We start from the raw sequence: 27219 nt of genomic DNA, 5'->3' as shown, positions 1-27219 counted from the left end.
CCCTCCGAACTTTCTATATTCAGCCTGGTTCTCACTTGTGTTATCAACCTGTCATATGCCCCCTTTTTCTGCTTCATCTTACTCTCTATCACTTTTGTCACCCTACCTTTCTCCCTCGTGAGAATGTACCTAGACTGAACCTGAGCCATCTCCTCCTTAAAGGCCGTTCATTGTTCAATTAGTTTTGCCTGTCAATCTTTGTTTCCAATTTACCTGGGCCAGATCTGTTCTCAACCCACTAAAATTGTCCCTCCTCCAATTGAGTACTTTTACTTTAGAGTGATCCATGTCCTTTTCCATCGCTATTCAAAACCTTATAATAACATGATCGCTGTTCCCCAAATGTTCCTCACTGACACTTGCTCCACTTGGCCCGCATCATTCCCCAAAACCAAATCCAGCAATGCCTCCTTCCTCGTTGGGCTGGAAACGTACTGGTCAAGAAAGTTCTCCTGAACACACTTCAAAAATTCCTCCCCCTCTTTGCCCCTTATATTGTTACTATCCCAGTCTATATTAGGATAGTTGAAATCCCCAGTTATCACTACTCCATGGCTTTTGCACCTCTCTATAATTTCCCTGCAAATTTGCTCCTCTATATCCTTCCCACTAGTGGGTGGCCAATAGAATACACCCAATAGTGTAATGGCACCTCTTTTGTTTCTTAACTCTAACCAAATAGATTCTGTCCTTGACCCCTCCAGGACATCCTTTCTCTCCAGCACTGCAATATTCTCCTTAATCAATACTGCCACCATCCCCCCCCACTCCTTTCTTTCCTTCCCTATCTTTCCTGAACACCTTGTATCCTGGAATATTTAGTATCCAATCCTGCCCTTTTTTGAGCCATGTCTCCGTTATCACCATGACATCATATTCCCATGTGGCTATTTACACCTGCAGCTCACCAACCTTGTTTACCACGCTTCATGTGTTTACACACATGCACCGTAAACCAATCTTAGACTTTCTTGTACTCTCTCTTAGTCTGATCCCACCTAATACTGTACTATTTCTTATTCTAATGCTATCTTTCTATCTTGTGCACCTTGTTTCTCCTTTCCAATGCTACATCCTGGTGCCCATCCCCCTGCCAAATTAGTTTAAACCCCCTACCACACCACTAGTGAACCTCCCTGAGAGGACATTGGTCCCAGCTCCATTAAGGTGCAACCCATCCAGCCTGTACAGGTCCCACCTCCCCCAGAACCTGTCCCAATGCCCCAGGAAATCTAAAGTCCTCCCTCCTGCACCATCTCTCCAGCCACGCATTCATCTGCTCTATCCTATTTCTGTACTCGCTAGCGCGTGGCATGGAGATTACTACCTCTGAGGTCCTGCTTGTTAATCTCTTTCTTAACTCCTTAAAATCTTCCTGCAGGACCTCATCCTTCTTTCTACCTATGTCGTTGGTACCAATATGAACCACGACATCTGGCTGTTCACTCTCCCCCTCCAGAATGTTCTGCAGCCGCTCAGTGACATCCTTGACCCTGGCACCAGGGAGGCAACATACCATCCTGGAATCACATCTGCAGAAATGCCTGTTTGTTCCCCTAACTATTGAATCCCCTATCACTATTGCTCTCCTGACCTTTCTCCTCCCCACCCTGTACAGCTGAACCACCCATGGTGCTGTGGACTTGGCTTTGGCTGCACTCCCCAAAGGAACCCTCTCCCTCACCAGTATTCAGAACTAAATACTGGTTAGAGAGTGAGATGCCCTCAGGGGACTCCTGCACTACCTGCCTGGTCCTCCTTGTCTGTCTGGCGGTCACCCAGTCCCTCTCTGCCTGCACTCTCTTAAGCTGTGGGGTGACCATCTCCTGAAACGTCCTATCCACGTAGCTCTCAGCCTCGCGGATGCACTGCAGTGACGCCAGCTGCTGCTCAAGCTCTGAAATCCGGAGATCGAGCTCCTGCAGCTGACGGCATGTCCTGCACCTGTGGTTGTCCAGGAACAGGAGGAGTCCTGGAGTTCCCACATGGCACAAGATGTGCATTCGCCGGGTCTAAGGTTCCCTGCCATGCCTATATTTATTATATTATTAACTAAACTTAACAAAAATAAACTTAGAGACTTAAAAGACACATAAACCAATGTTGCAAACAAAAAGAAAATCTCTAAGAACCAAATCGTAACACTACTGAAAGTGGTGAATAACAAGCCATAAGACAGAGTGTAGGTGCTATCAGAGCTGGTGCTCAAACAGCCTTGGTTTGTTTGTGCTGATTAGCTGCTTGTGCCTTCCTACCTGGCTGTGAGGTCCCATCATGGGATTGCTGGGGTTGTGTGGTGGAGGCTGTGCATGTGGCGAGGGCTGTGAACCTGGTGGTCCCTAGAGATAATTGCAAACAGAAATTAGCCAGCAGCACAACTATTAACAATATTATTTATTAGCTATGCCATGAGTTTCTCAAATTGAAAAGTTATACCTTTTAAAAATCTTCTAAGTTAAGTGGCATTATAGTAAACAACTAACTGCTCTGCCAATGTGCGTACATACTTTTTTCTAAACTGTGGTGGAAATATGCCATCAATTGCGCTAAAACTAAAGATGTCATATTCAAGCAATTTCCTAAAATATGTCACTTCTCATTGCTGGCTATAACATAACTTAATTTCTTTCCAAATGTTTCACAACTTATGAAGCATAATCTCCTACTCAAACAATTAAAATATCCTTCATCATGCAATAAAATTATTTAGAAAACAAGATTAAATACGAAGAAGATATTAGGAATAGCTCACTAGTGACAGGGAGCTATTCTACTTCTTTCATGAGAGGCTTAGAACTGATAAGTGCCTAAAATGGTCTTTCACTCTAACTTTGTGTATTGTACAAGTGTATATTGCCTCCAATTTAAGTGCACTAAAAACATCCTTTGCACTAAAGTTAAGGGTAGAAATCACTAATATAGTGATCATCACACTTGCAATATAAAACACAGAAAAAAGATTTTCATTATTTCTTCATTTTGGGGGGGAAAGGAGGGGAGGGGAAAAATAAACCCACCCTGAAGTACACTAACTTCTAATAGTCTTTTTCACCAGCCAAACTTGACTCCATTTCAATAACAATGGTGTGGAGGTGACTAACCCTATAGGCTCACTAATTTACTTGACAACACATCTAAACTTAAATAACTTCAGTTTAGCACAGGATCAGCAGGAATTGAGGATGCGCTGCTCTAAAATTCTCAACTGAATTAAATCATCACACAATTATATGTGGTTTATTAACACTGTTATAACTGATGAGTAATAGAACATGGTCTCGCAGCTGTGATTTCCAACGTAGTAAGTTCCAGATCTCAATTAGATCACAAGGGTGAGTCACCCTGATCAACTACTATGATTCCCCAAGCTGCATATAGGAATTAGAAAGAGGGATATAAAAAAGCTACCACCCTATTCCTTCAGACATGGAATGGTGCATAGCTTAGGGGAAACGAATGATGGGAACAAAAATCTTTCTTAATTGGGGAAAATACATAAGTGGTAAGTTTCTGAATATATTTCTTCTCATTTAAATAAATTGTTTTAAGCCATATATTGCCACAGATCACAAAGTGCTATTTCATGTTAATCATTTTGCCATTTCACACATTCCAAGTACAGTCAACCCCACATATAATGAACACCAGTTTGTCATGCTAAATATTCATTATATGTGAGTGTTCGTTCAATGCGGGGTTGATAGCATTCCTTAGTGCCTAAGATTGCCAGCAATCATACAATTTATTCTAGTCAGGACAACTACCAATCCTCCTTTTCAGCTCCTTTCAAAATGCCCATTTTCTCAATACTCAACTGGCAGCTACTATTTCCTTGCTCACACATAGGCCTGTCAATCAGATGGTGCCCAGCTGCTTGTGTTCGATGCTGTCAATCACCTAGCACCTGGAAGCCCATACTTGTTCTCACTGTCACGGCAAGAAAGTGAAAGACTGCTCGTTGCAGCCAGCTCACTTTGACCCTCTTTCATCAGGCTTTTTAATTATTATTGCAGCATAAATTTTCCAAATTGCATGGTAATACCACTCATATGACATTGGAAGTAGGTAGCCAATTCACTGAATGTGAATAGAAATAGATAGCCCATTCACTGAATGTGAACAGAAGTAGGTAGTCCTTTCACTGCACGTTGTGTCAAAATGCTGGTTACAGTTGGGTATTTGTTAAACTGGGTATGCTATACAAGGCTCCAGTGCATCATTTATGGAGTAACATGCTGACGTTCTAATATGCTGCATCAGAGAATAGTAGGACATCAATTTCATAACCTATGATTCCCCACCATGGAAAATTGCAGGTGCCTCCTGTATCATCGAGGAAGGAGTTAAGCCAAGGTTTAGGATTTTCTCAATGAGGGAAAATTTAGGGTAAGTTATCCTCTGTCACTCTCCCAATTCCTTACTACTGCTTTCAGAGCAGTACTGGTAGAGGCTTTGTAGGAAGTTCCCTTGCCCATCTTCTTAGCTGGAAAATGATGCTTAGTAAATGAGTCTTAACAGAAAGAGGCAATCCTGTATCCCTGTGAGCAAGATAATTACTGGTCTTTCTCATAAAACAAAAAATATTCAAAAGTACACAGCAAACAAAACAACTACACACAAATACTTGCACATGCACATGTCTGCTGTGTCCTGTATGTGAAATGGATGACTGTCACAAAGCAAACACTTCCCCCCATAACTTTTAAGGTCAGGGAGGTACCAAAAAGTGAATGCTAAGATTGTTAACTTTACCTAATTCAATCTTGACCATGGTGTGCTGAGTTTTTGGTTATTTGAACAACACTAAGGAAGGAAAAAAGACCGTATACTCTATTTGAAAATATTTTCTGGACTCGATGGAAAGAAATATATATATTGAGCTGAACACCACAATCTCATTAACTGCTCCACTAGTTTCTGCATGTATACTAAATGGACGATCACCTTCCACTAGGAGGCAATAATGCTCCACCATCCTAAGATGGAACCACATACAAAAACATCCTAAATTTTACTACGTTAAGGAGTGAATGTAAATATTAATCTATTTTACAAGAGGATTTTTTAAACAAAACATACTACAATTGAAAATCTGCAATGAGAAGTCAAAGTCTTTATTCAACTACAAAGCGCACTTATTATTTTAATAATTACAAAATACAAAAAACAAAAAAGCAAACTGAGGTGAATTGGTAAAAGTGGTTAATGCTGTTGGCAACATGCTCAATTGTAGTTTGAGGATTTCAAGATGATACAAGGGTCTGAAGATGGGGATGTGAAAGAAATCAGTCATATGTACAATCTATGCCCAATTTATTATATGCTGCAAATCTACAGAACAGCAGCAACTGTACAAGAATAAATGGTAGGAATATATCTATTACAACACCATATCAGAGCAAAGTCTCCTGCTTCTTCCCTTTGGAGTTGTCTGGGGCTGTGAAGCCAGACCTTTTGCATCAGGCAGTGTTGAATGAGAACCTCCTGCTGAGTGTAGCTGGAAATCAGGAGTCAGCGCCTGCGTAGACAGGTAATTTAGCATTTTCTGGTGCATGAGCAGGGTTTATACTAAGGGCAGCCCTTAGTAAAAACCCTGGGGGGAATCTTATTCAGTGCAGGTCATTCTGACCTGCAATGAGTGCAATCTCTAGAAGGGTTGAAAATAAAAAATGGGCCTTCTGTCAAATTTTGAATATTCTGAATTTAAATAATATGTCAAGCTTGAATTAAATTTGTTGTAATTTTTTCTTCTTTCCTTTTTTATTTGTAATAACAAAAGTATAAAAAACTTCCATTTGCCAAAAATGTTACAGATTAATAGCTAATTCAAACTCTGCAAAATCAGTATGGATGATTGGTATGGATGCTGGTAGTTTTTGCTGAACAAAAATAAACACTGGATGGATTGTTTTCTGTAGATATTATCCAAGTTGCCACAAAACTCTTTGGACAGCAAATAAACCAAACCATAAAATAAATGATTAAACCCAAAGAGCATTATGAAATGCTGAGAAAGAACTTATAATAAGAATCTACCAGCCTCGAACATGGCATCTCTGTACCATTGATAAATATGGCAGCAAGAGAGTTTCCCTTTTATCAATTCAGGCCTAGAAGTTTCTAATTTGGTCTACACACTTTATAATATTGCTTTTATGCAGACTGTGCTTCCACTGTTATAATTATGCGTGCTCAGTACTTAGTGGGTCATTTTTTTTTTAGTAGAGAACATCAAGCACAGTCTCCCAGGTGATTCAGGTATAAACCCTCAGTGCCTCAAAAAATGTTTGCCTTGTTTCATACAATCTGAAGATGTGCTATGCTGTATCAGCTCCTATTGTGAAGAACTCCAGGTATGTGTTCTGAGGTTATTTTCTGAAGAGTACTCCCTCCCTCCCTTAATTTTCTGTTATCCTACCATAAGCTCATTATAGGGGAGATTCTGAGGCTAGCTGAAGAGCAATCCAGAAGGTAAGTCTAATTTATTTTTGTGGGGAGGAGCAGGAAGCCCACCCACCCGCCCACTTCCTCAGACATTCCTTTCTCTGGGCCCAGGGGCCAGCTGCGCCACGCAATGTTGCGGTTCCCCAGAGAAGGTGGGCTGTCCCAGGGTAGTCTTTTCCGCCCATATTCTGCCGATCCTATATTAACAAAGCCTGGTCCTCAAAACGGGCCGGGCCAATCATCGGCACTATCGGGCGCACAAAGGGAAAATCTACCCCGACATTTAACAGAAAAGCTAAAATGCAGCATTTTTTTTGCCGACTTTCTTTCCTACTCTCCTAAAGGACGGACTTCCTCACTAGGATACAGTTCCCTGGGTGGCAGTTGCAATCTAGTGCATCATCTAAATGGGCATTACTGATTTAGGAATATAGACACAATGTCAACAGGCTATTTAATTGGAGGGGGAAATGCAGCTGAGCAGGATCCTATCCTCACCCAGTGCCTACACGTGCACCCCCAGTATGGGTCACTATATACTGATCTGGAGTGGGAACCTTGGCTGATTTTTCCTTCTTAATCCATTGGCATTGCTGCAATACCCGTAGTGTTGCCCTAGAAGAGCTCAGCTATGTCATACATCAGAGATCTAACCTGGAACTTTCCTGGTCAGCATGGCTCAGAGACAGAAACTTTACAGGGCATCCTCTTGTATTTTTTTTGAAGATACAAACTTAATGTGCCTTCAATACCCTGAGTATATTGTGTTTAAATTAGTTTTTCATTTTGCATGTAAATAGTTAACGAATCAAACTCTGAAATCACCTAATCTTCCTTCTAGCTCAAAGTGACAGACACCATCGGGAAGCCAATAATGTCCATCACTATACTGCCCATGAAGCCAGATTCAGTTACAAATGAGCAGGAGTGTCTAGTTGCAATCTAATCAGTATGCTCATGTGCAAAATGGCAGCACTAACAGGGTTAGTAGAGTGGAGCTCTGGTTTGAAAAAAAACATTTTTATTTACAGTAGCAGCAGAAACAATGCATCAGAAACTCTACCATTAATGTTCCCAAATTAGGGCATACAGTTCCTTTAAATGCAAAATACATATATATTAGAGTGATTATCAGCTAGTTGAGAAGTACAAATCAGTGTGTTTGTGGTTTAATTTAAACCAAATAAAAATCCAGCCAGATTCATGCATGTAATCCTAGGAGTTTCTGAGTTCACCATCTGCTTCAAGTGGATTATATTCTTCAGTGATAATTTAGAGCGATTCAGCAAGGTCTCTTATTCTTATTTGGAAATCATTAAGTCATATGAAAAGCCTTGTCCTATTGCTTAAGTCTCTTATTACCTGAAAGAATCCCGGTGGTACCGGGCCTACTGGCATTCCGTCTCCTGGGGGAATGTTTCCTAGCACTGGACTGGGGGCTGCCGCTGCACTCTGAAAAGAAAGGCAACTCCTTTGTCATTACATCCTGTAACAAGGGATTGGCATACTTCCTAAGTGTAAAGAATAAAATAACACATACTCTGAATCAATTAAACTCATGACAAAAACAAATGTAAATATAACTTGTGTGTGTAACAAGTGTTTACAGACATACCAAAATCATAACTATATTTAAAAGTCTACCTGCTTATTTGAAAAACAGGCCAATCTTCTCTACTATGAATGGCTGGTCTAGCTAACAATCAGTGCTACTTAAGTGATGTATTAAATTTACACACCTGTGCATTTTGCCAGGTACCACACGACCTACAATGGTCATAAATAAACTTTCCCCATTGCACAATACAACTACAGGGGGCAGACCCCGTGGAGGGTGCTGTAAGTTTGGTATATTATCTTGAAATCGTTCTCCTACATCCTGATGTATACAGAAGTCAAGAATAGGGACAAGTTGGATTTTCTTTTGAGTAAAACTGAGATTCCCGAGGTAATGGTAGATTTGGAGGTAACTGAATACGTCTTGTTGACTGAGTTAGCCACCTCTTAAAAGCCAAAATGCTCTCCCATGGGTTGCAGGTGGCTACATTTCAACAATGCCTTCCTCTAGCCAAATTTTGAAACTATTTGAGGTAAGGGCTTCTGGAAGTTGACTGTTCTGGCAGATGGGAAATAGGCTGACATACCAGAAAACATCTTCAGCAAATTTCAGGCTTTGAGAGTAGATGTCACCATGGTGTATTTTTGGATTTGACCAGTCACTTTCGGAGGGTCAATGAAAACTAGGTTATATAGGGTAAATGGGAAGAGGCTTCAGTTTCAGGATCAACAAAACTTTTTGATGGTAGGTTGCATTTCAGGCAATAATTCATTAGAATGGAACTAGCAAGTGATTATAAAACAGAAATAGACAGTTTCCTAGAAGTAAAGGGAATTAGGGGTTATGGGGAGTGGACAGGAAATTGGACATGAATTTAGATTTGAGGTTAGGATCAGATCAGCCATGATCTTATTGAATGGCGGAGCAGGCTCGAGGGGCCGATTGGCCTACTCCTGCTCCTATTTCTTATGTTCTTATGTTCTTATGACAATGCCTAAAAAGTTGGGAGGTTCAGTGCCCTCATTTGTTTCAGGAGCTGTAATCACTTAGTCTGAATCTTATTCTCAGTTTCTTATCAGTACAGACGATATGCATGTTTAGGTCCTAAAAGTGTTGACTTTGATTCCTAGATTAGTATCACATCTTACAAATAGAAGAGGTAGGGGAGTATGTTCATCTTTCAGTGGCAGGACGATGTGCAGGGTGTTCGTATGTAATAATAACTTAGTAAGAAATAACTAGAATTGGTTTTGAAGGAGGAGATTCTTCCTGACAAACCTCTTAAACTTTTTGGAAGATATTATAGATAATGTAAATAGAATTCCTGGTGATATAGCTGGTTTGGACTTTCAGGAAGTTTTTGACAAAGTCCCATATGATAGAAATTTTTAGACCCAAGAATCCAGTTTAGATGTAATAGGAAATGTCAAACTGAGGGGTGTGAATATGGGGGGTTGGTGTTGAATGGAGTCCTGTGGAGGTCAGTGCTTGAACACCAATGTTCCTAACCTACAGCAATAGTCCTGGATACCAAAACCAAATGTAAACTTGTAACAATTGCTGACATTATTGAAATAGAGAGCAATAGAGACAGTGAATGGGAAAAAAAATTATAGAAGGATTTAGATCAATTATGTAATTGGGTAGGCATGGAGCAAATGAAATGTAACACGGAGAAATGTAAAGCAGTGCACACTGATTAAAAAAGTGTGCATCACAGTATCAATGAGTTGAATTGTATTATAGGGAGACTTAGAAAGGGACCAGGGAGTAACAATATAGTCATCATTTTCAATGTCTAAATAATATAGCAAAACAATCAAAAATCTAATCAAATATTAGGTAAAATAGTTGCTGTTTAGGATGGATATGGAAAAGCAAGAATGCATGAGTTGAATCCTTACCATTTTTGTGCATTAGAGTTTCGCAAACAGCAGCATCAGATCGGAGAGAAAGGCTTTTTAAAAAAAAATATTCTTTCCTTCTCTCCTAAAGACATTGACAGCCGCTAGTACCATGCCTAAGTAGCCAATATTCATAAGTGAGCCTTGACTGTGAGTGCCAGTGGGTATTTAACTCTGGGGGGGCCTCACTGCCAAGCTTTATCCTGTCCTCACCCAACATCTATACATTGGGCAAAGGATACTGGATAAGGTACAAAAGCAGGAATCCTGGCTAATTTTGTCCTCCCTAACTGAGAGGGGTGGAGACCACTGTAGCACCTTTACCACTACTCTACTGAAAACAACTAAGCAAGCACAGACTAGTGTTCCAACTTGGAACTTTGTTGATTGTATGACTCAACTACTCACAGATAAACTCACTGAGACACTGGGTGCTCTAGGGAGAAAGGCTTTATAAACTTTAGTGGGGAACATGTTGGTTCCCAAGATCTCCCAGGTTATAGGTCTTTTACCTCCCTGTGGAGCTCCTCCACTGAGATTGGGGAGTCCAAAGCCTGTGAATCAGTCTCAGTAAAATGATGGACGGGCAAGTCAACTAGGTACTGATCTGTTTCCTGTCACGTGGCCTAGGATTCTGAGGCATATAAGGAGGTGTAGAAGTCTGCAAATTCTCTGTTGATCGCCATAGGATCAGAGGAGCATTTGCCATCTGTTTTCCTGACTATTGCAATTTCTCTGCCTTGGGCCTGTTTACGCAAGGTGCATGCAAGAAGCTTTCACAGTTCATCATCCTGTTCACAGTATTTAGGTCTGGTGTAGCTGAGCAGTTTTTCTGTGCCTGCTGATAACAGGCTGCTTAACTCTCCTCTGGTTTGGATTAGGGCTCTTTCAGTGCTTTCTGACTGGCATTTCCTGTAGAGACTCAATTTTTAAAAATGTTATCACCTCTATAAAAAAAATTTATATTACATAGACTTGACATCACCACTGAGACCAGATGGCATTGTGGAGGGCTGATTTTTAAAATTAACTTTTAAAATTATGATAGTTACTTATCTGATGAATATTGTAAACAGAATACACAATTGAGGAACCATGGTCTGTGATCTATTTCTAAGTTAAGATGCAGATGATAAGTTATTACCTGCAACCTATCAGGTGATGGATCGCATAATTCGCAGGGGCTTGAGGGGGTGGGCGGGGGAAGGAGAGAATCATTATAAAGGTCTCCCTCATAATTGAAATCAAATTTGTATTCTAGTTCCTATTGTATAACATGTATTATGTAATTTAAAAAATGTTTAATTACATAGATATCTGCGTGTGCAATTCATATTTGTTTTCATATATGGGTGATGGCATTACAAATATCATGCAAGATCACAAGATATACACAGTTGAGGAAGGCAATTGAGCCCATCCTAGCTAAGCCAGCAAGGTAGAACTACATTTTCTCTCCGCCCCCCATTGTGTCCAGTTATTTCTTAGATGACTCCAGTGATTTTACCTCCGCTACCCTACAAAGAAATCTACTCCTCGTATCGATCACTTTTTACGTGAAGAACTTCCAAACATCAGTTCTAAATTTGCTTTTCACCAGTTTGAACCTACCCCCCCCCCCCTCCTTGTGCCCTCATGGATTCATTTAAAGTATTGTTCTGAATTTATCTTTTCTATACCTTTTATCAGCTTGCATCCCTCTATGAGGTCCCTTCTCAGGAACCTTCTTTCCAGAATTAAAGTTTCTTCAGTCTTTTTCCATAAGTCAGTGCCCTGACACTAGGAAACAGTCCTGCAGCTCTTTGCTGCACTGCCTCCAGGGCTTGAACGTCTCCCTTGTTTCTTGGTGCCCAGAAATGGATATATTACTCAAGGTACATAGGAACAGGAGTAGCCCATTTAGCCCCTTGAGCCTGTTCCACCATTCAATGAGATCATGGCTGATCTGTGACCTAACTCCATATGCCTGCCTTAGCCCCATATCCCTTAATACCTTTGGTTAACAAAAATCGATCAATCTCAGATTTAAAAATAACAACTGAGCAAGCATTAACTGCCATTTGCAGAAGAGAGTTCCAAACTTCTACCATCCTTTGCGTGTTGAAGTGTTTCCTAACTTTACTTCTGAAAGTCCTGGTTCTAATTTTTAGGCTATGTCCCCTAGTAACCAGTGGAAATCGATTCTCTCCATCTACCCTATCGGTTCCTCTTAATATCTTGAAAACTTTGATCAAAACACCCCTTAGTCTTCTAAATTTCAGGGAATACAACCGTAATTTGTGGAATCTCGCCTCGTAATTTAACCCTTGGAGTCCAGGTATCATTCTAGTAAATCTACGCTGCACTCCCTTCCAAGGCCTTTCTAAGGTGCAATGCCCAGAACTGAACACAGTACGCCAGGTGTGACCTGACCAGAGGCACTTTACAGTTTAAGCACAACTTTCTCCCACTTGCACTCACTGCTGTTTTGGCTATATAGTTCATTCTATTTGCTTTGTTGGTTACTGCGATATAATAATTGGACATGTTGAGCACCAGGTCCACCAACACCTATAAAATTCTCTGAGATGCGTGTGCACTTCTCTGTGCTTGTGATTGGGAGCTTTGTTCTGGCAGAGTACGAAGAATTACATAGAATAGAATTTACAGCACAGAAACAGGCCATTCGGCCCAACTGGTCCATTCCGGTGTTTTGATGCTTCACATCAGCCTCCTCCACCCGACTTCAACTAAACCTATCAGCATATCCATCTATTCCTTTTTCTCTCATGTACTTATCTAGAGTACCCTTAAATGCATCTATGCTATTCGCCTCAACTACTTCTTGTGGTAGCAAGTTCCACATTCCAACCACAGTATGGGTAAAGAAGTTTCTTCTAAATTCCCTATAGGTTTATTGGTGATTATCTTACATTTATGGCTCCTAGTTTTGGACTCCCCCACAAGTGGAAAGATCTTGTCTACGTTCAGCTTATCAAACCCCTTCATAATTTTAAAGACCTCTATTAGGTCACCCTTAAGCCTTCTCTCTTATAGAGGCCTGTTCTGTCTTTCCTGATATTTATAACCTCTCAGTCTGGTATCATCCTTGTAAATCTTTTTTGCACCTTCTCCAGTGCCTCGATATCCTTTTTGTAATATGGAGATCAGAACTCTGCTCAGTACTCCAAGTGTGGTCTAACCAAGGTTCTATACAAGTTTAACATAACTTCTCTGCTTTTCAATTCTGTACTTCTAGAAGTGAATGCCAGTGCTATGTTTGCACTTTTTATGGCCTTCTTAAGGAGTGTCGCTACTTTTAATCATGTATGAATCTGTACCTCAGGTCCCTTTGCTCCTCTACCCCATTTAGACTCATTGGCCCGGATAATAATGGGGAGGCAGGGAGGGGAGGTTTAGCCGCTGACAAACCCAGAAGTATGAGTTTCCCAAATTCGGCAGGACTTTAAATTTTTTTGAATCGTTTTCCTGGCCGCAGCCAGCCAGAGGCTAGCTGACTGTCGGGTGGGTAGGCCTTCAGCTCCAGGCCACAGCCGGGGAGCAGAGGGAAGAAGGTAAGTCAGACATGGCGGGGTGCAGGTGGGGGTGGGGGTCGGGTCGATCGCAGCAGGGTGGAAGTCAGCCGATTGAGGGAGTTCAATCGTGGAGTGGTTTACAGGTTTGCTTGGTGGGCCGGGTGGGGGGATGGGAAGACTCCTGCTCCTCCTGGCCCACAAGCAGTGCTGGAAAGGCACTTACCTGTTCCATCCAGCTGTTCTTGCCTCCCTTCAGCTTCCAGGTTTCCCGAGGCCCGGGAAACCCGGTCGGCCAGCGTTAAATCTGGAACAGAGATAAAATCTTAGGCACGCAGCCTCATTAAAATAATTTAATGACGGGTCCGCCTCCGGAGAGCAGGTTGGTTGACCACCCACACCCCCCCACAACCCGCCTCCATTAAAACCGGATGTTGGCATATTGGGGTAGGGTTTCCCACTTTCTTATTTTTAAACTTCCACCTCCCCACCCTCTCACCGCCCGTCCTGCGGGGTTAAAATTACCTCCTTATTTTCCAAGAAGCACGTGGCCTCCTTAGTCCTCCTACCGAAATGCACCACTTCACACTTGTTTAGATTGAAATTCATTTGCCATTTACCCGCTCATTCTACAAGTGTCTTAACACCTTCTTGTATTTTGTCTTATCTATCTCAGTATTAACTGTACCCCCCAATTTGGTCTCATCCGTAAATTTTCAAATTGTACTTGCAATTCCCGAGTCCAAATTAGTTATGTAAATGGTGAAGAGTAGGAAGAGTGCTACACCGCATCTAGGTTTCATTATACCCGTCACTAAGAACAAAGAATATTCATTTGCAATACATTTGCCAATCACTTTCTGAAGCACTTTTATGCAGAAAATCTAACCATTTTTCAGGATTGCTGACCATCAGCTATTCAGGTCCATAAATGAACTCTACAGATTATTATTTGTCTCGAACACTGTTAATTACAGGAATAATGGTTCTTCTCAAAATGAATTTGAAAGGCACTTTTGAATAAACTCATTGGTGCAAAGTTTAGGTGTGAGAAAAATATATATATAACACACACACACACACACACATAAATGTTAGAGATGTAGAATGTGAATCTACAGTTCCTTTTCTTCAATGAATTTGGGATTAAACCTTGGTTTGTAAAATATAACTGTAGTACACTATGGTAGGTAGCAGAAATCAGATAAATAAAATAGAATCGCTATGAAATCAGCAGTGTAAAGATATAGAGGCCGAAATCTGTAGCCCTTCCAACACACTTCGGGAAGGGATAGAGACTAGGTCAGGACCTGGATATGCTGGATCCCAGCCTAGCGTCAAAAGTATCTGCGATAGTCTGATGGGTACAGAACCTGTGCCTGCCTCAAACATAGCCATCAACATAGAAAGGGCAGGGTCTCCTGTTCCTGAGCATTTACATTGCAATTTGTGGCCTGCTTCACAAGCTGGGCAATGATAGTGGCGGGGCACCCAACAATGGCATCCTTCCCCATGAACCCTCATACTTCATCGGCGTCAGTTATTCAGGTCCTTAAACTACACATATCCCTATAGATTACCGGTCCATAAACTACAGGTATCGCCAATAGATTACAGAAAACTATCATGAAAACCATTGACTGAACTTCCCCACTCCCAGTAATGCATAAAAAGTTATGAACTACAGTTCTTAACCAGAGAAAACAGCAGAAACAGCAAGGAAATTTGACTGAAAAATAGAGAAATTCCAAGCAGCATTAGGAAAGGAGGGTTCTTTGCATGTAAAGGTTAAGCTACATTTAAGGAATGAAGAAGACCATATCTACTTATATTCTAGGTAACTTATATTCTTCCCCATTAATTCAATTTCCACATACCATACTGAACTTTGTCCAAATAGTACATGCAGTGGAGGTGGGAAATGTGATTGATTGAATATTAAGGCCAAATTGAAGCAAGCAGCACCAAAGTGCTTATCTTTTTTAACTATCAGATCAAGAGGATAATATCCTTACAGGTAGGCAAAACCCCTAAGCATGTTGACCAAAAAGCTAACCATAGTGCAGACAGAATGGATTCTAACTTTCCCTCCAGAGATTATTATATAACCTAATTTGCTAATCACCATTTAGCAATGTGTTTATCTAAGGTTTTGCTATCAAATGAAACAATTACCTAGACTTACGAGTATCACTTTTTCTATATAAATAGGCAGTAATACCTCAGTAATGTTATATCCAAAGATAAGTAATAAAGCTGTTACAATTTTAGACAAAACTGATTGATGTGGTTTCACTACTGCCCTATTTGAATGCCTACCAACAGAGAATAAAACTCACAAACTGCAGGTTGACATAACAGCAAGCAGGGTAAATGCAAAGCTTTTGTCAATTCTCTGAATGCAGATATGATTTGATAACTTAATAGTTCACTTTTTTATGCTGAATCTCAAGTACCTTCCATGGGATTCCTGAATTCTGATGTAAAATTACACATTATCAAGGTCTATAAGCCAATTCCCTCAATCATTCCATCTGAATTATCAGTGGTGGCATTATCTTGAACTCCATCAGATCGGAGGATTTCCAGACCCTTGAGTCTAGAATGGATTAAAAGATCTCTGCTGTCTTCGAAACTATAAACCAGCATTAGTAGGAGGTTTCTTTATGACTTTAGTCAAAAGTCCTTGGTATGAACACAATCTGTCCCAATAAGCAGCTCATCCTCTGAATCTAAGTTGAGCCAGTCTCCACAAGGTGGAGGAAAGGAAAAGAAGGAAAAGAAAGAAAAAAAGCAGTGTACCACTCTCTCAGTAGTGTAGTTTGGTTACCAAGTAAGTGTTCCTGACAGGTTTCATGAGCCAAGTGTGCAGGGGAACATCCTAGTGCCCAAACAATACCCTCTTATTTGCTGTGCAGGGGCAAAGAGTAGGGAATGGATGATTGCCACAATATAAAAGCATCGTGGCAGTTGCCAGGAAAGTGAGCACAGACGTGCATGATACACAGCTGGTGAACACACACCAGTTGCACATTGATGGAGTGGAAGTCCTTGTGATTCATGAAGGCAGTGGGGTCGTGCGAAGGAGACTGCAAGACAACATGGGTGCAGTCAATGATACCTTGGACTTGGCGGATGCCCGTAATCTGTGTAATCCCCAGAGCCCTATCCTGCAGCTTCAAGTTGTCCATGGAGAAAGTGTTAAATATGTTTGCTCTACAAACATGGTATCAGTCACCTGCTTAATGCAAGCAAGAACTGAAGACTAACCGATCTTACTGACATTCCCTTTGGCAGCCTGGAAGTAGTCAAAGGCAAAGAAGTTGCCTTCCCAGAGAAGGTACTTGAGATTCAGCATAAAAGTTATTGAGACATGGCTGCAGGATGGTCAGGATTGGGAGCGAAATATACCGGGTTATAAGGTCTACAGGAGAGATAGGGAAAATGGAAGAGGGGGAGGAGTAGCCTTAGTGATTAGAGATGAAATCAATTCAATGATAAAGGAGGATATAACGAGAGGTAAGCAGCTAACAGAGACCTTATGGGTTGAATTGAGAAATAGGAAAGGATCTAAGACTATAGTGGGAGTTGTGTATAGGACCCCTGGCAGCAGCTCTGAAGTGCTAGATTGCATAAATGCAGAGATTAGACAAGCGTGTAAGAAAGGCATAGTGGTCTTAATGGGGGACATTAACCTTCACATAGATTGGGAAAAGCAGACTAGCAACTGTCAGAAAGGTAGTGAATTTCTTGAGTGTGTCCGGGATAGTTTTCTACAGCAGTACGTCCTAGAGGCAACTAGGGGGCAAGCCATACTAGATTTAGTAATGAGTAAAGAACCAGATTTAGTTAACAGCTTAACTGTGCGTGAACATCTATCCAATAGCGATCATAACATGATCGAGTTCAATGTAGTGTTTGAAAGGGAAAAAAGTGAGTCAGCTGCTAAGATTCTAGACTTGGGTAAGGCCGACTTCAATGGGGTGAGACAGAGACTGTCCACAGTAAACTGGGCAAATCTGTTAATGGGTAAAACGACTGATGATCAGTGGGAAATGTTTAAAGAAACATTTAACGAGATACAGAACTGTTTATACCCCTGAGGGGCAAGAACTCTACTTGCCAAAAAAAACAGGCATGGACAACTAAAGAGGTAAGGGACAGTATAAGACGTAAAGAAAGGGCATACAAAAAGGCAAAAAATAGCACAGATCCTGGCGAATGGGAAAGATACAAAGATCAACAAAGGGTCACAAAACAGATAGTAAGAGCTACAAAAAGAGAGTATGAAAAGAAACTTGCAAGGGATATCAAAACCAATACAAAGAACTTTTATAGTTATATTAGGAAAAAGAGGGTGGTCAGGAGCAATGTTGGCCCCTTCAAAACTGAAAGGGGGATATTGTCATTGACAATGGGGAAATGGCGGACATGTTGAATAATTACTTTGCGTCAGTATTTACAATAGAAAAAGAGGATAGCATGCCGGAAATCCCAAGAAAACTAATATTGAATCGGGGACAGGGACTTGATAAAATTAACATAAGTAAAGCAACAGTAATGAAGAAAATAATAACACTAAAGAGTGACAAATCCCCAGGACCAGATGGTTTCCATCCCAGGGTTTTAAAGGAAGTTGGTGAGCAGATTGCAGATGCCCTAAGTATAATCTTTCAAAGTTCTCTAGATTCAGGAACTGTCCCTCCAGATTGGAAAATTGCACATGTCAGTCCGCTTTTTAAGACAGGAGAGAGGGGGAAACCAGGGAATTTTTGACCAGTTAGCCTAACATCTGTTGTGGGGAAATTGCTGGAGTCTATAATTAAGGATAGGGTGACTGAACACCTCGAGAATTTTCAGTTAATCAGGGAGAGCCAGCATGGATTTGTGAAAGGTAGGTCGTGCCTGACAAACCTGATTGAATTTTTTGAAGAGGTGACTAAAGTAGTGGACAGGGGAATGTCAATGGATGTTATTTATATGGACTTCCAGAAGGCATTTGATAAGGTCTCACATAAGAGACTGTTAGCTAAGATAGAAGCCCATGGAATCGAGGGAAAAGTATGGACTTGGTTAGGAAGTTGGCTGAGCGAAAGGCGACAGATAGTAGGGATAATGGGAAGGTACTCACATTGGCAGGATGTGACTCGTGGAGTCCCACAGGGATCTGTCTTGGGGCCTCAATTATTCACAATATTTATTAACGACTTAGATGAAGGCATAGAAAGTCTCATATCTAAGTTTGCCGATGACACAAAGATTGGTGGCATTGTAAGCAGTGTAGATGAAAACATAAAATTACAAAGCGATATTGATAGATTAGGTGAATGGGCAAAACTGTGGCAAATGGAATTCAATGTAGACAAATGTGAGGTCATCCACTTTGGATCAAAAAAGGATGGAACAGGGTACTTTCTAAATGGTAAAAAGTTAAAAACTGTGGATGTCCAAAGGGACTTAGGGGTTCAGGTACATCGATCATTGAAGTGTCATGAACAGGTGCAGAAAATAATCAAGAAGGCTAATGGAATGCTGGCCTTCATATCTCGAGGACTGGAGTACAAGGGGGAAGAAGTTATGCTGCAGCTATACAAAACCCTGGTTAGACCGCACCTGGAGTACTGTGAGCAGTTCTGGGCACCGCACCTTCGGAAGGACATATTGGCCTTGGAGGGAGTGCAGCGTAGGTTTACTAGAACGATACCCGGACTTCAAGGGTTAAGTTACGAGGAGAGATTACACAAATTGGGGTTGTATTCTCTGGAGTTTAGAAGGTTAAGGGATGATCTGATCGAAGTTTGTAAGATATTAAGGGGAACGGATAGGGTGGATAAAGAGAAACTATTTCCGCTGGTTGGGGATTCTAAGAGCAGGGGGCACAGTCTAAAAATTAGAGCCAGACCTTTCAGGAGTGAGATTAGAAAACATTTCTACACACAAAGGGTGGTAGAAGTTTGGAACTCTCTTCTGCAAACGGCAATTGATACTAGCTCAATTGCTAAATTTAAATTTGAGATAGATAGCTTTTGGCAACCAAAGGTATTAAGGGATATGGGCCAAAGGCAGGTATATGGAGTTAGATCACAGATCAGCCATGATCTTATCAAATGGCGGAGCTGGCACGAGGGGCTGAATGGCCTACTCCTGTTCCTATATTCCTATGTTCCTAAGTTGAGGGCTGCAATGACCTTGTTGTACAGCAGTTGAACATGTCTACTAGGATTCCTTGCTCTCTTTTCATTTCATCCTCAGCTACTTCAACGCCATTTATGGAGTTTGCATGTCACAAAATTTCCCCTTCCTATGTGCAGTTACTTTACATGTGTCTGTATTAAATGTCATCTAGCATTGTTTTACCTAATTACATATTTCATCCAACTCATTTTGTAATTTCTCGGCTGCACATTTATAAAAGTGATGATCAACTTGTTCTACATTTAAAGATTTTTGTACCTGAACCCCTAATTCAATCCACTCTTCTACTCCTCTTAAAGTTATACTATTTAGTGTATATTTGTTCTCCTTATTTTTCCTCAAAATATATCACTTCACATTTTTCCGCATTATATTTCATCCTACACCTATATGCATAATCTACTAACCTGTCCATGTCTCCTCGGATTTGTTTAGTTTTCTTCACTGTTAAGCATTCTCACCACTTGTATCATTTACAAATATTGATATTATGACCCCCTATACCCAAGTCCAGATTATGAATATAGTGAAGAGCAATAGTCCTAGCACTGATCCCTCGTGGATACCCAGCAATTCAATAAATATCCATTAACCATAATTCTGTATTTTGTCCTTCAGCCAACTTCCTATCCCTGCTGTCACATTTCTTTTAATACCGTGCACCTTAATTTTATCAATAAGCCTTTTATCAAATATTTTTTGAAAATCCACATATACAACATACACTGCACTTCCTGTATTAATACATTGTTTTTTCTTCAAGGAACTCTAATAAACCATGCTGGTGTTCTTAATTAATCCATGTCTTTCTACATGAGCATTCATTTCATCCTGGATTGTCGCCTCTAGAAGCTTACTCACTACCAATGTTCGGCTGATGGGTCTACAATTGCCTAACTTATCCTTATCTTCCTTCTTGAAAAGAGGTGTTATACTGCCATCAATCCAGTCCTCTGGCACAACTCTTTCACTAATACAACATTCAAGCCAATCAGCTGCAAGGAATTTGTATATGAGAAAGTGGAACACTTGGGGGGTAATTTTAACCCCTAAAACGGGTGGGTTGGGGGCAGGTGGGTGGTCAAAATCCTAGTTTCTCAAGCACAACCGATGCAACTATTTGGATGCACGCGCACAGCCAAAAACCCGGAAGTCCCATTCCCATTCCCACTTAATATCGGCGGGTGGATCATTAACGGGGCAATTTACCTCATTGAAATAGTTACATTAGGTTTTTTTCAATTGAATGTTACTCACCTTTGAATTTAATGCCTCCAGGACAGCTTTCCCATGGCTCTTGAATCACGCCAGGTGAAAGGAGGTGAGAAGCGCCAGATCCATGAGGTAAGTGCCTTTAAAGGAGCAGGAGTGTTCTCTCCAGGCCCAACAAACTTACCTGCCGCGACTGGACTCCCACGGTCGGCTGACCCCCCTCCCCCCGATGGGAGACACTCCCGATGTCCAAATCCCCCTCAATGGGAGACACCCCCATTGGGACAACCCCGGCCCAGATCTCTCCCTCCTTTCCAATTCCCGGCTACGTTCCCTCCCGACAGGCAGCTAGCCTGCCTGCCAATCTGACTGGCTGTCGTGCAGGAAAACCCAAAAGCAAAATTAATTGCCTTCAATTGAGCTGCGATCGCAGATTCCGATGCACTCAATTCACTTCCGGGTTTCCCACATAAACATCTACCCACCCGCTCAATTCCTGACTCCATGCTAAAATCATGTCCCTGAAATGTGACACAGGAAGTGTGATGGATACACAAGAAATGGGCACAGCTGTACCTTTTTTTATCTAACATATTAAAAATCTTGCATATAGCACACACTTCCAGTTAGTGTCACACTTATACCTGCAACACTTTTCCTGTTACAGTTTTTTTGATAACACTATTATTATCAAATAGCGCATCTTCCAAATCACCATGAGTAACATCATGGGACATCTATTAGACATGTTAAAATAATAGATAATTGGTTTTGTGGGAAAGTAGATTTAATAAGTTAGTGCCTTGCTTTTTTAAGTTTCTAAAAACAGGTGACAATTTGGTTATATTATTGTAAATGGCCCTCATTGTTCAACCAATATATACAACCGGTATTAATGCATTGCTCAGATACAAACTACTTTCCACTTTACTAGTTATCCTAGAACTAATACAGATAAGAGCTATTACAGACTTCTCAGATTCCTAATTAACTTTGAATACTTCCATTTTTTTTTGGAAGTGTCACTATTCTGAACTTGATGCAGGTTGGCTGATGTGGAAGAACAACATGGATGCAGGACACTTATGATAAACAACAAAACCTGCTGAACTAGTTACTACTTCTTTCACTGCTGTCAGGATATTGAAAATAATCTTTTCAGAAATCCTTTGGAACCCCTCCAATCCATGCGATCAGAGAATATGATTGCTCTCTTACCTGTCTCTGACATCTTCATGTTGCTGTTTCTCTCTGTCTCTCCTCTTCTGCTTCTGTCACTCACTTTCTCTTATTTGTTGCTTTTCTTGTCTCAACTCTTCTTTTATTTCTCCCTCTGTCATCTTCTGCTTATCTTTCTTTTTCTTCTTTCCTTTTGGGCAAGAGGTGCTATGGCATGGTGTGGTAGGGAAAGGAGCCGCCAACGGTTGCAGGCTACATTTGGGGTGGGAGTTGCAGGGAAACTGTTGCCCTGAGCAACTCCCTTCACCACCCCACCGATTCACCTTCCTGCTATACATTCCACTTCCTACCACCCCCTCACTTTTATCATTACCCCACCTCTTCCTCTATGAACGACCCATTCAATACCTTCCCCTTTCTCCACCATCACTCACCTCACCCTAACCCTCCATCCAGTCCCCCACTCTCACTCACCCCTCCCAAGGATGGATGTAAGGCCAGAGGTACCTCACCCTCAATGAGTGTCCTTCCTCCCCTCCCCCTCTTAGCCACCTTTTCTATCTGTTTTCCTCAAAGAGGCTTTCTTTGCTTTCAAAATTCAACTTGTTGCCTCTATCCGAACTTGCACCTAGTCCTGTGCACCCATCACCCCAGTGTCGATGACCTACATTGACTCTCGGTCCATCAACACCTTGAATTTAAAATTCTCATCTTTGTGTTCAAATCCCTCCCTATGTCTGTAACCTCCTCCAGCTCTGTAAACCTCCAAGAACTTTGCATTCCTCCAATTCTGGCCTCTTGAGCATCCCCAACTTTATTCGCCCCACCACTGGCAGCCATGCCTTCAGCCATCTTAGTCCTAAACTCTGTAATTCCATCCCTAAACCTCTCTACCTCTCTCTTGTCCTTTATGATAATCCTTGAAACCATCTCTTTGACCAAGCTTTTGGTCACCTGTCCTAATGTCTCCTTCTTTGGTAGGTGTCAATTTTTTTTGTCTGATTACAATCCTGTGAAGCATCTTGGGACGATTTACTATATTAAAGGCACTATATAAATGCAAATTCTTGTTTCTTCTTTTTAAAAATCAAATTTGAATGAGGAAAGAAACTGCCTATATTTCTATTCATGTATTTTTCTGTCACACTTACACACACACAAACACACACGGGTTAGAAATTAGAATCTCTGGGGTTAATTTTAACTCCCCAAGACAGGCGGTGGGGGGGGGGGGGGGGGGGGGGGGAGGGATGTGGTTAAAAATAAAAAGATAGGAAACCCAACCCCAACTTCTGGTTTTAAAGGAGGCGGGTTGGGGGTCAGGCAACTAACCTGCTCTCCTGAGGCGGGTCCCTATTTTAAATATTTGAATGAGACTACGTGGCTCAAATTTTACCTATGTTTCAGGTTTAACGCTGGCTGGCTGGGTTTCCCTGTGCTCGGGAAACCCGGCAGCTGAGGGGATGCGAGAACGGCCGGATCCAGTAGGTAAGTGTCTTTCCAGCACTGCTTGTGGGCCAGGAGGAGCAGGAGTGCTTCCCCTCATTCCCCCAATCAAACCTGCCACGATCGACCTCCCTCCCCGCGATCCGAAGCCCCGCACCCCCCCGGCCCTCAGACCCCCTCCTAGCTCACGATCCGAAGCTCCCCCCACAACCTGCAATCTCTTCAACCCCCCTGACCAGTCATCTCCCCCGACCCTGCGATCTACCCCCGACCCATCATCTCGTCATCTCCCTCATCCCCCATACCCATGATCTCTCTCTCCCTCCTCTCTGCTCCCCGGCTGCAGCCTTTCAGCTCAGGCCTTCCCCCCCGACAGCCAGCCAGCCTCCCATACTGGTTGGCTGCCATCTGGGAAAAGGAGAAAAAAAATTCAAATGAGGTCCAGCCGTTAAATTTGGCAGGACCTCCGTGTTACCCACATTTTTGGGTTTTCCAGCCACTGCGAACCGCTATTCTTTTCCAGGGAATAGTAGACCTGTAGAACAGCTTGCCGGCTTATGGCTCATGCTGTGAACACTGTTTCAAGAGAGAGTTGGACCTGTTTCTGGTTAGGAAGGAGATCACATTGTAGAAGTCAGGGTCAATGAGGTCTCCTGGACTAGTTTTGATCACCTAAAGGGGTCGAAGAGGAATTTTGCAGATTTTATTTCCCTAATTGACCTGTGTCTCTATCTGTTTTTTCACCTCTCCTAGGAGATTACATGGCTTCAGATGGGTAAGTAGCGTCTGTATCATGGCAGAATAGGCATCACATGTGTATCGGACAGGCTTCATGGACCAGTTAGAATCATAGGAAGGTTACCGCAAGGAAGGAGGCCATTTGGCCCATCGAGTCCGTGCCGGCACTATGCAAGAGCAATCCAACTAGTCCAACACCCCCGCCCTATCCCTGTAGCCCTGCAAATTTTTCCTTTCAAGTACTTATCCAGTTCCCTTTTGAAAGCCACAATTGAATCTGCCCCCACCATCCAACCCTGGCAGTGCAGTCCAGATCGTAACCACTCGCTGCGTAAAAAAACTTTTTCTCATGTCACCTTTAGTTCCTTTGCCAATCACCTTAAATCTATGTCCTCTGGTTCTTGACCCTTCCGCCAATGGGAACAGTTTCGCTCTGTCTAGACACTTCATGATTTTGAATACCTCTATCAAATCTCCTCTCAATCTTCTCTGTTCCATGGAGAACACCGCTAGCTTTTCCAGTCTATCCACATAACCAAAGTCCCTCATCCCTGGAATCATTCTAGTAAATCTTTTCTGCATCCTCTCTAAGGCCTTCACATCTTTCCTACAGTATGGTGCTCAGATCTGGACACAATACTCCAGTTGTAGTCGAACCAGTGTTTTATAAAGGTTCATCATGACTTCCTTGCTTTTGTACTCTACACCTCTATTTATAAAGCCCAGGATCCCATATGCTTTTTTAACTGCTTTCTCAACCTGCCCTGTCACCTTCAATGATTGGTGCACATATACCCCCAGATCTCTTTGTTCCTGTACCTCTATTAGAATTGTGCCCTCTAGTTTACATTGCCTCTCCTGGTGCTTCCTACCGAAATGTATCACTTCCCATTTTTCTGCGTTAAATTTCATCTGCCACGTGTCCGCCCATGGGGTCAATGGGCACGCGGCAAATGCGAATAATAAAAACTTACCGTTCCCCATGCGATCGCAATTTAATTGGTAGCCATTTATCTTGTTTCCGGATTTTCCGTCCTAATCCTGCGCAGCGGGCAGACTGCACACCCGTATGACAGGCTATCAGCTGCAGCATCTAGATTTAAAAGACTATTGCTCCATTGGATTTTGCGCAGGGGCAAGGCTGCTCCAAAATTCAGCGATGCCTCACATGAGGTGCTGCTGGCTGGGCTGAGGAGGAGGAAGGAACTATTTTACCTGGCCGACAGGAGTTAGCGCCTGCCTCTGCCACCAAGAAGGCCTGGCTCGAGGTGGCAGAGGAGGTCACCAGCAGGAGCAACATATCCCGTACTTGGATCCAGTGCAGGAAGCGTTTCAATGACCTAACCAGGTCAGCAAAAGTGAGTACACTTACTGATTCTCCTGCATTCCGTGTTGCACATCACCCAACCCCCCCAATTCATTCTGCACTGCCAAAACTACACCATCACATCACTCCTCACACCCACTTAAGGCTCATCCTCAATGTACCTGCCCTTCCTGAGCACATCCTCACCGCCCCATTTGTGAACCCACCACTACCACTCATCCCAATCCTGATCTAATGTGATGTCTCTGTCTGATACTCACCCTCTGATGCACCTCTTTCATAGTCAGCCTCACCCAAAGCAATGCATTCATCAGCAGATCATTTCACCCTCACTCACTCACACGTCTGTCCTTTCTCCGTTTCTAGGGGAAGAGAGTGCAAAATGCACGCGAGAGGGTGAGGACTGGAGGGGGGCCACAACAAATAGTGGTCCTCACAGAGGCGGAGGCGGAGGAGGCAGCAGTGGAGATCAGCCACACCCTCGAGTGCCTGTCCATCGGGCACATCGAGACTGGCACCCCACAAGCGTCTGGTGATACAACTTTAACATTCGTCACACACAACATGTTAACAATGATTGGCATGTTGAACACCTCAGTATGCTTATCACAACATTACACATCTATGATGATACTTAATATTGCTTTCTGTTCTCTTACAAGCCCTTTAACGACCACAGTGATAGGAGAGGGCAGTTCCTCAGGGGAGCTCCCGACCTCTGAGGGCGCACCGTCGCATCGTAGTGAGCCATCCACCAGCGCAGATACTCACACCTCGGTGGGTCCTAGTAGTCAGTTAGTTGGGTTGGCACCTGGTGAGCCACTACACACAAGTGAGCACGAGCAGACACTGGTGGCAGGGACAGCTGTGGAGAATCCACGTCTCCAAGCTCAGCTCAGCTGGACGCAGATGCTGAACCCCGGGGGCCATCCTTTAAAAGGAGGATGATTGAGGGACAGCAGCACATTTGCGAGGTACTGGAACAGGTGTCATGCACACTCTCCACAACAGCGCAGAGGATGGATGAGTTCAACTCCTGCATTAGTGGAGCAGTGGCACAGGTACATGAGCAAATCTCTGAGCTAGTGTCACAGGGACGTGAGGAACTGTCAGATAGTATCACACGTACTGCGGAAATGTCGGAGATAGTGTCGCAGGTAACTGCGGGAATGTCTGCAATGGAGAGAAGGCTAGCCTCCACTGAGCTTCAAGCACGGCTCACAAATTAGTCCATTCAGGCCCTGACAACGGCCGTTTGGACTCAGGGTGAACAACATTCTGCTGCCTTAAACAGGCAGACAGAAACTTTACAACTGGGCTTCCAAGGCATCATACATGTTCTCCAAACTGTTCTCCAGCAGGGTGGTAGGAGTGATGTGGGCCTGGTCCAGGGGAGGGATGATGGCGAAAGGGGACATGGAAGTGGGGACGCCACTCAAAGCACTCCCGCATCTCACCCATTGCCCCCCTCTCAACCAGTACTCGCAATGCTGCCTCCTCTCCAGGCGGCCGAGTCTGCCCCTGCACAGGTGCAGGTGGAGCAGTCTTTGGCAGGGGCCCTCATGGGCTCCAAACCCCAGAGGGCATAGGCCGAAAGCATCTAAGCAGTCCAGCCATGGACATGAGCAACCCGTCACTACCTCTGCTGCAGCCACAGGGGATGCGCCATGTAAAAGTAGTAGAAAGAGAAAGGCTAAGGATTTG

At 42.7% G+C, this 27219-nt stretch overlaps 1 protein-coding gene across 3 annotated transcripts in view; it reads right to left on the bottom strand.

Moving 5' to 3' along the window:
• LOC137320867 (single-stranded DNA-binding protein 2) overlaps window positions 1–27219 on the bottom strand; it is a 429480-nt gene that overhangs the window by 116428 nt on the left and 285833 nt on the right. For all 3 annotated transcript variants that reach the window (XM_067982791.1, XM_067982792.1, XM_067982793.1), the window contains 2 exons: window positions 7807–7896; window positions 2256–2339 (listed from right to left, as the gene is read on the bottom strand). In XM_067982791.1, coding sequence (XP_067838892.1) covers window positions 2256–2339; window positions 7807–7896 — 174 coding nt within the window. The remainder of the gene's footprint in view (window positions 1–2255; window positions 2340–7806; window positions 7897–27219) is intronic.

Source organism: Heptranchias perlo, chromosome 4 (assembly GCF_035084215.1).
Source record: "Heptranchias perlo isolate sHepPer1 chromosome 4, sHepPer1.hap1, whole genome shotgun sequence".
Taxonomy (NCBI): Eukaryota; Metazoa; Chordata; class Chondrichthyes; order Hexanchiformes; family Hexanchidae; genus Heptranchias; species Heptranchias perlo.
The sequence above is the reverse complement of the archived record's forward strand: the minus strand, read 5'-3'. Positions and strand labels throughout refer to the sequence as shown.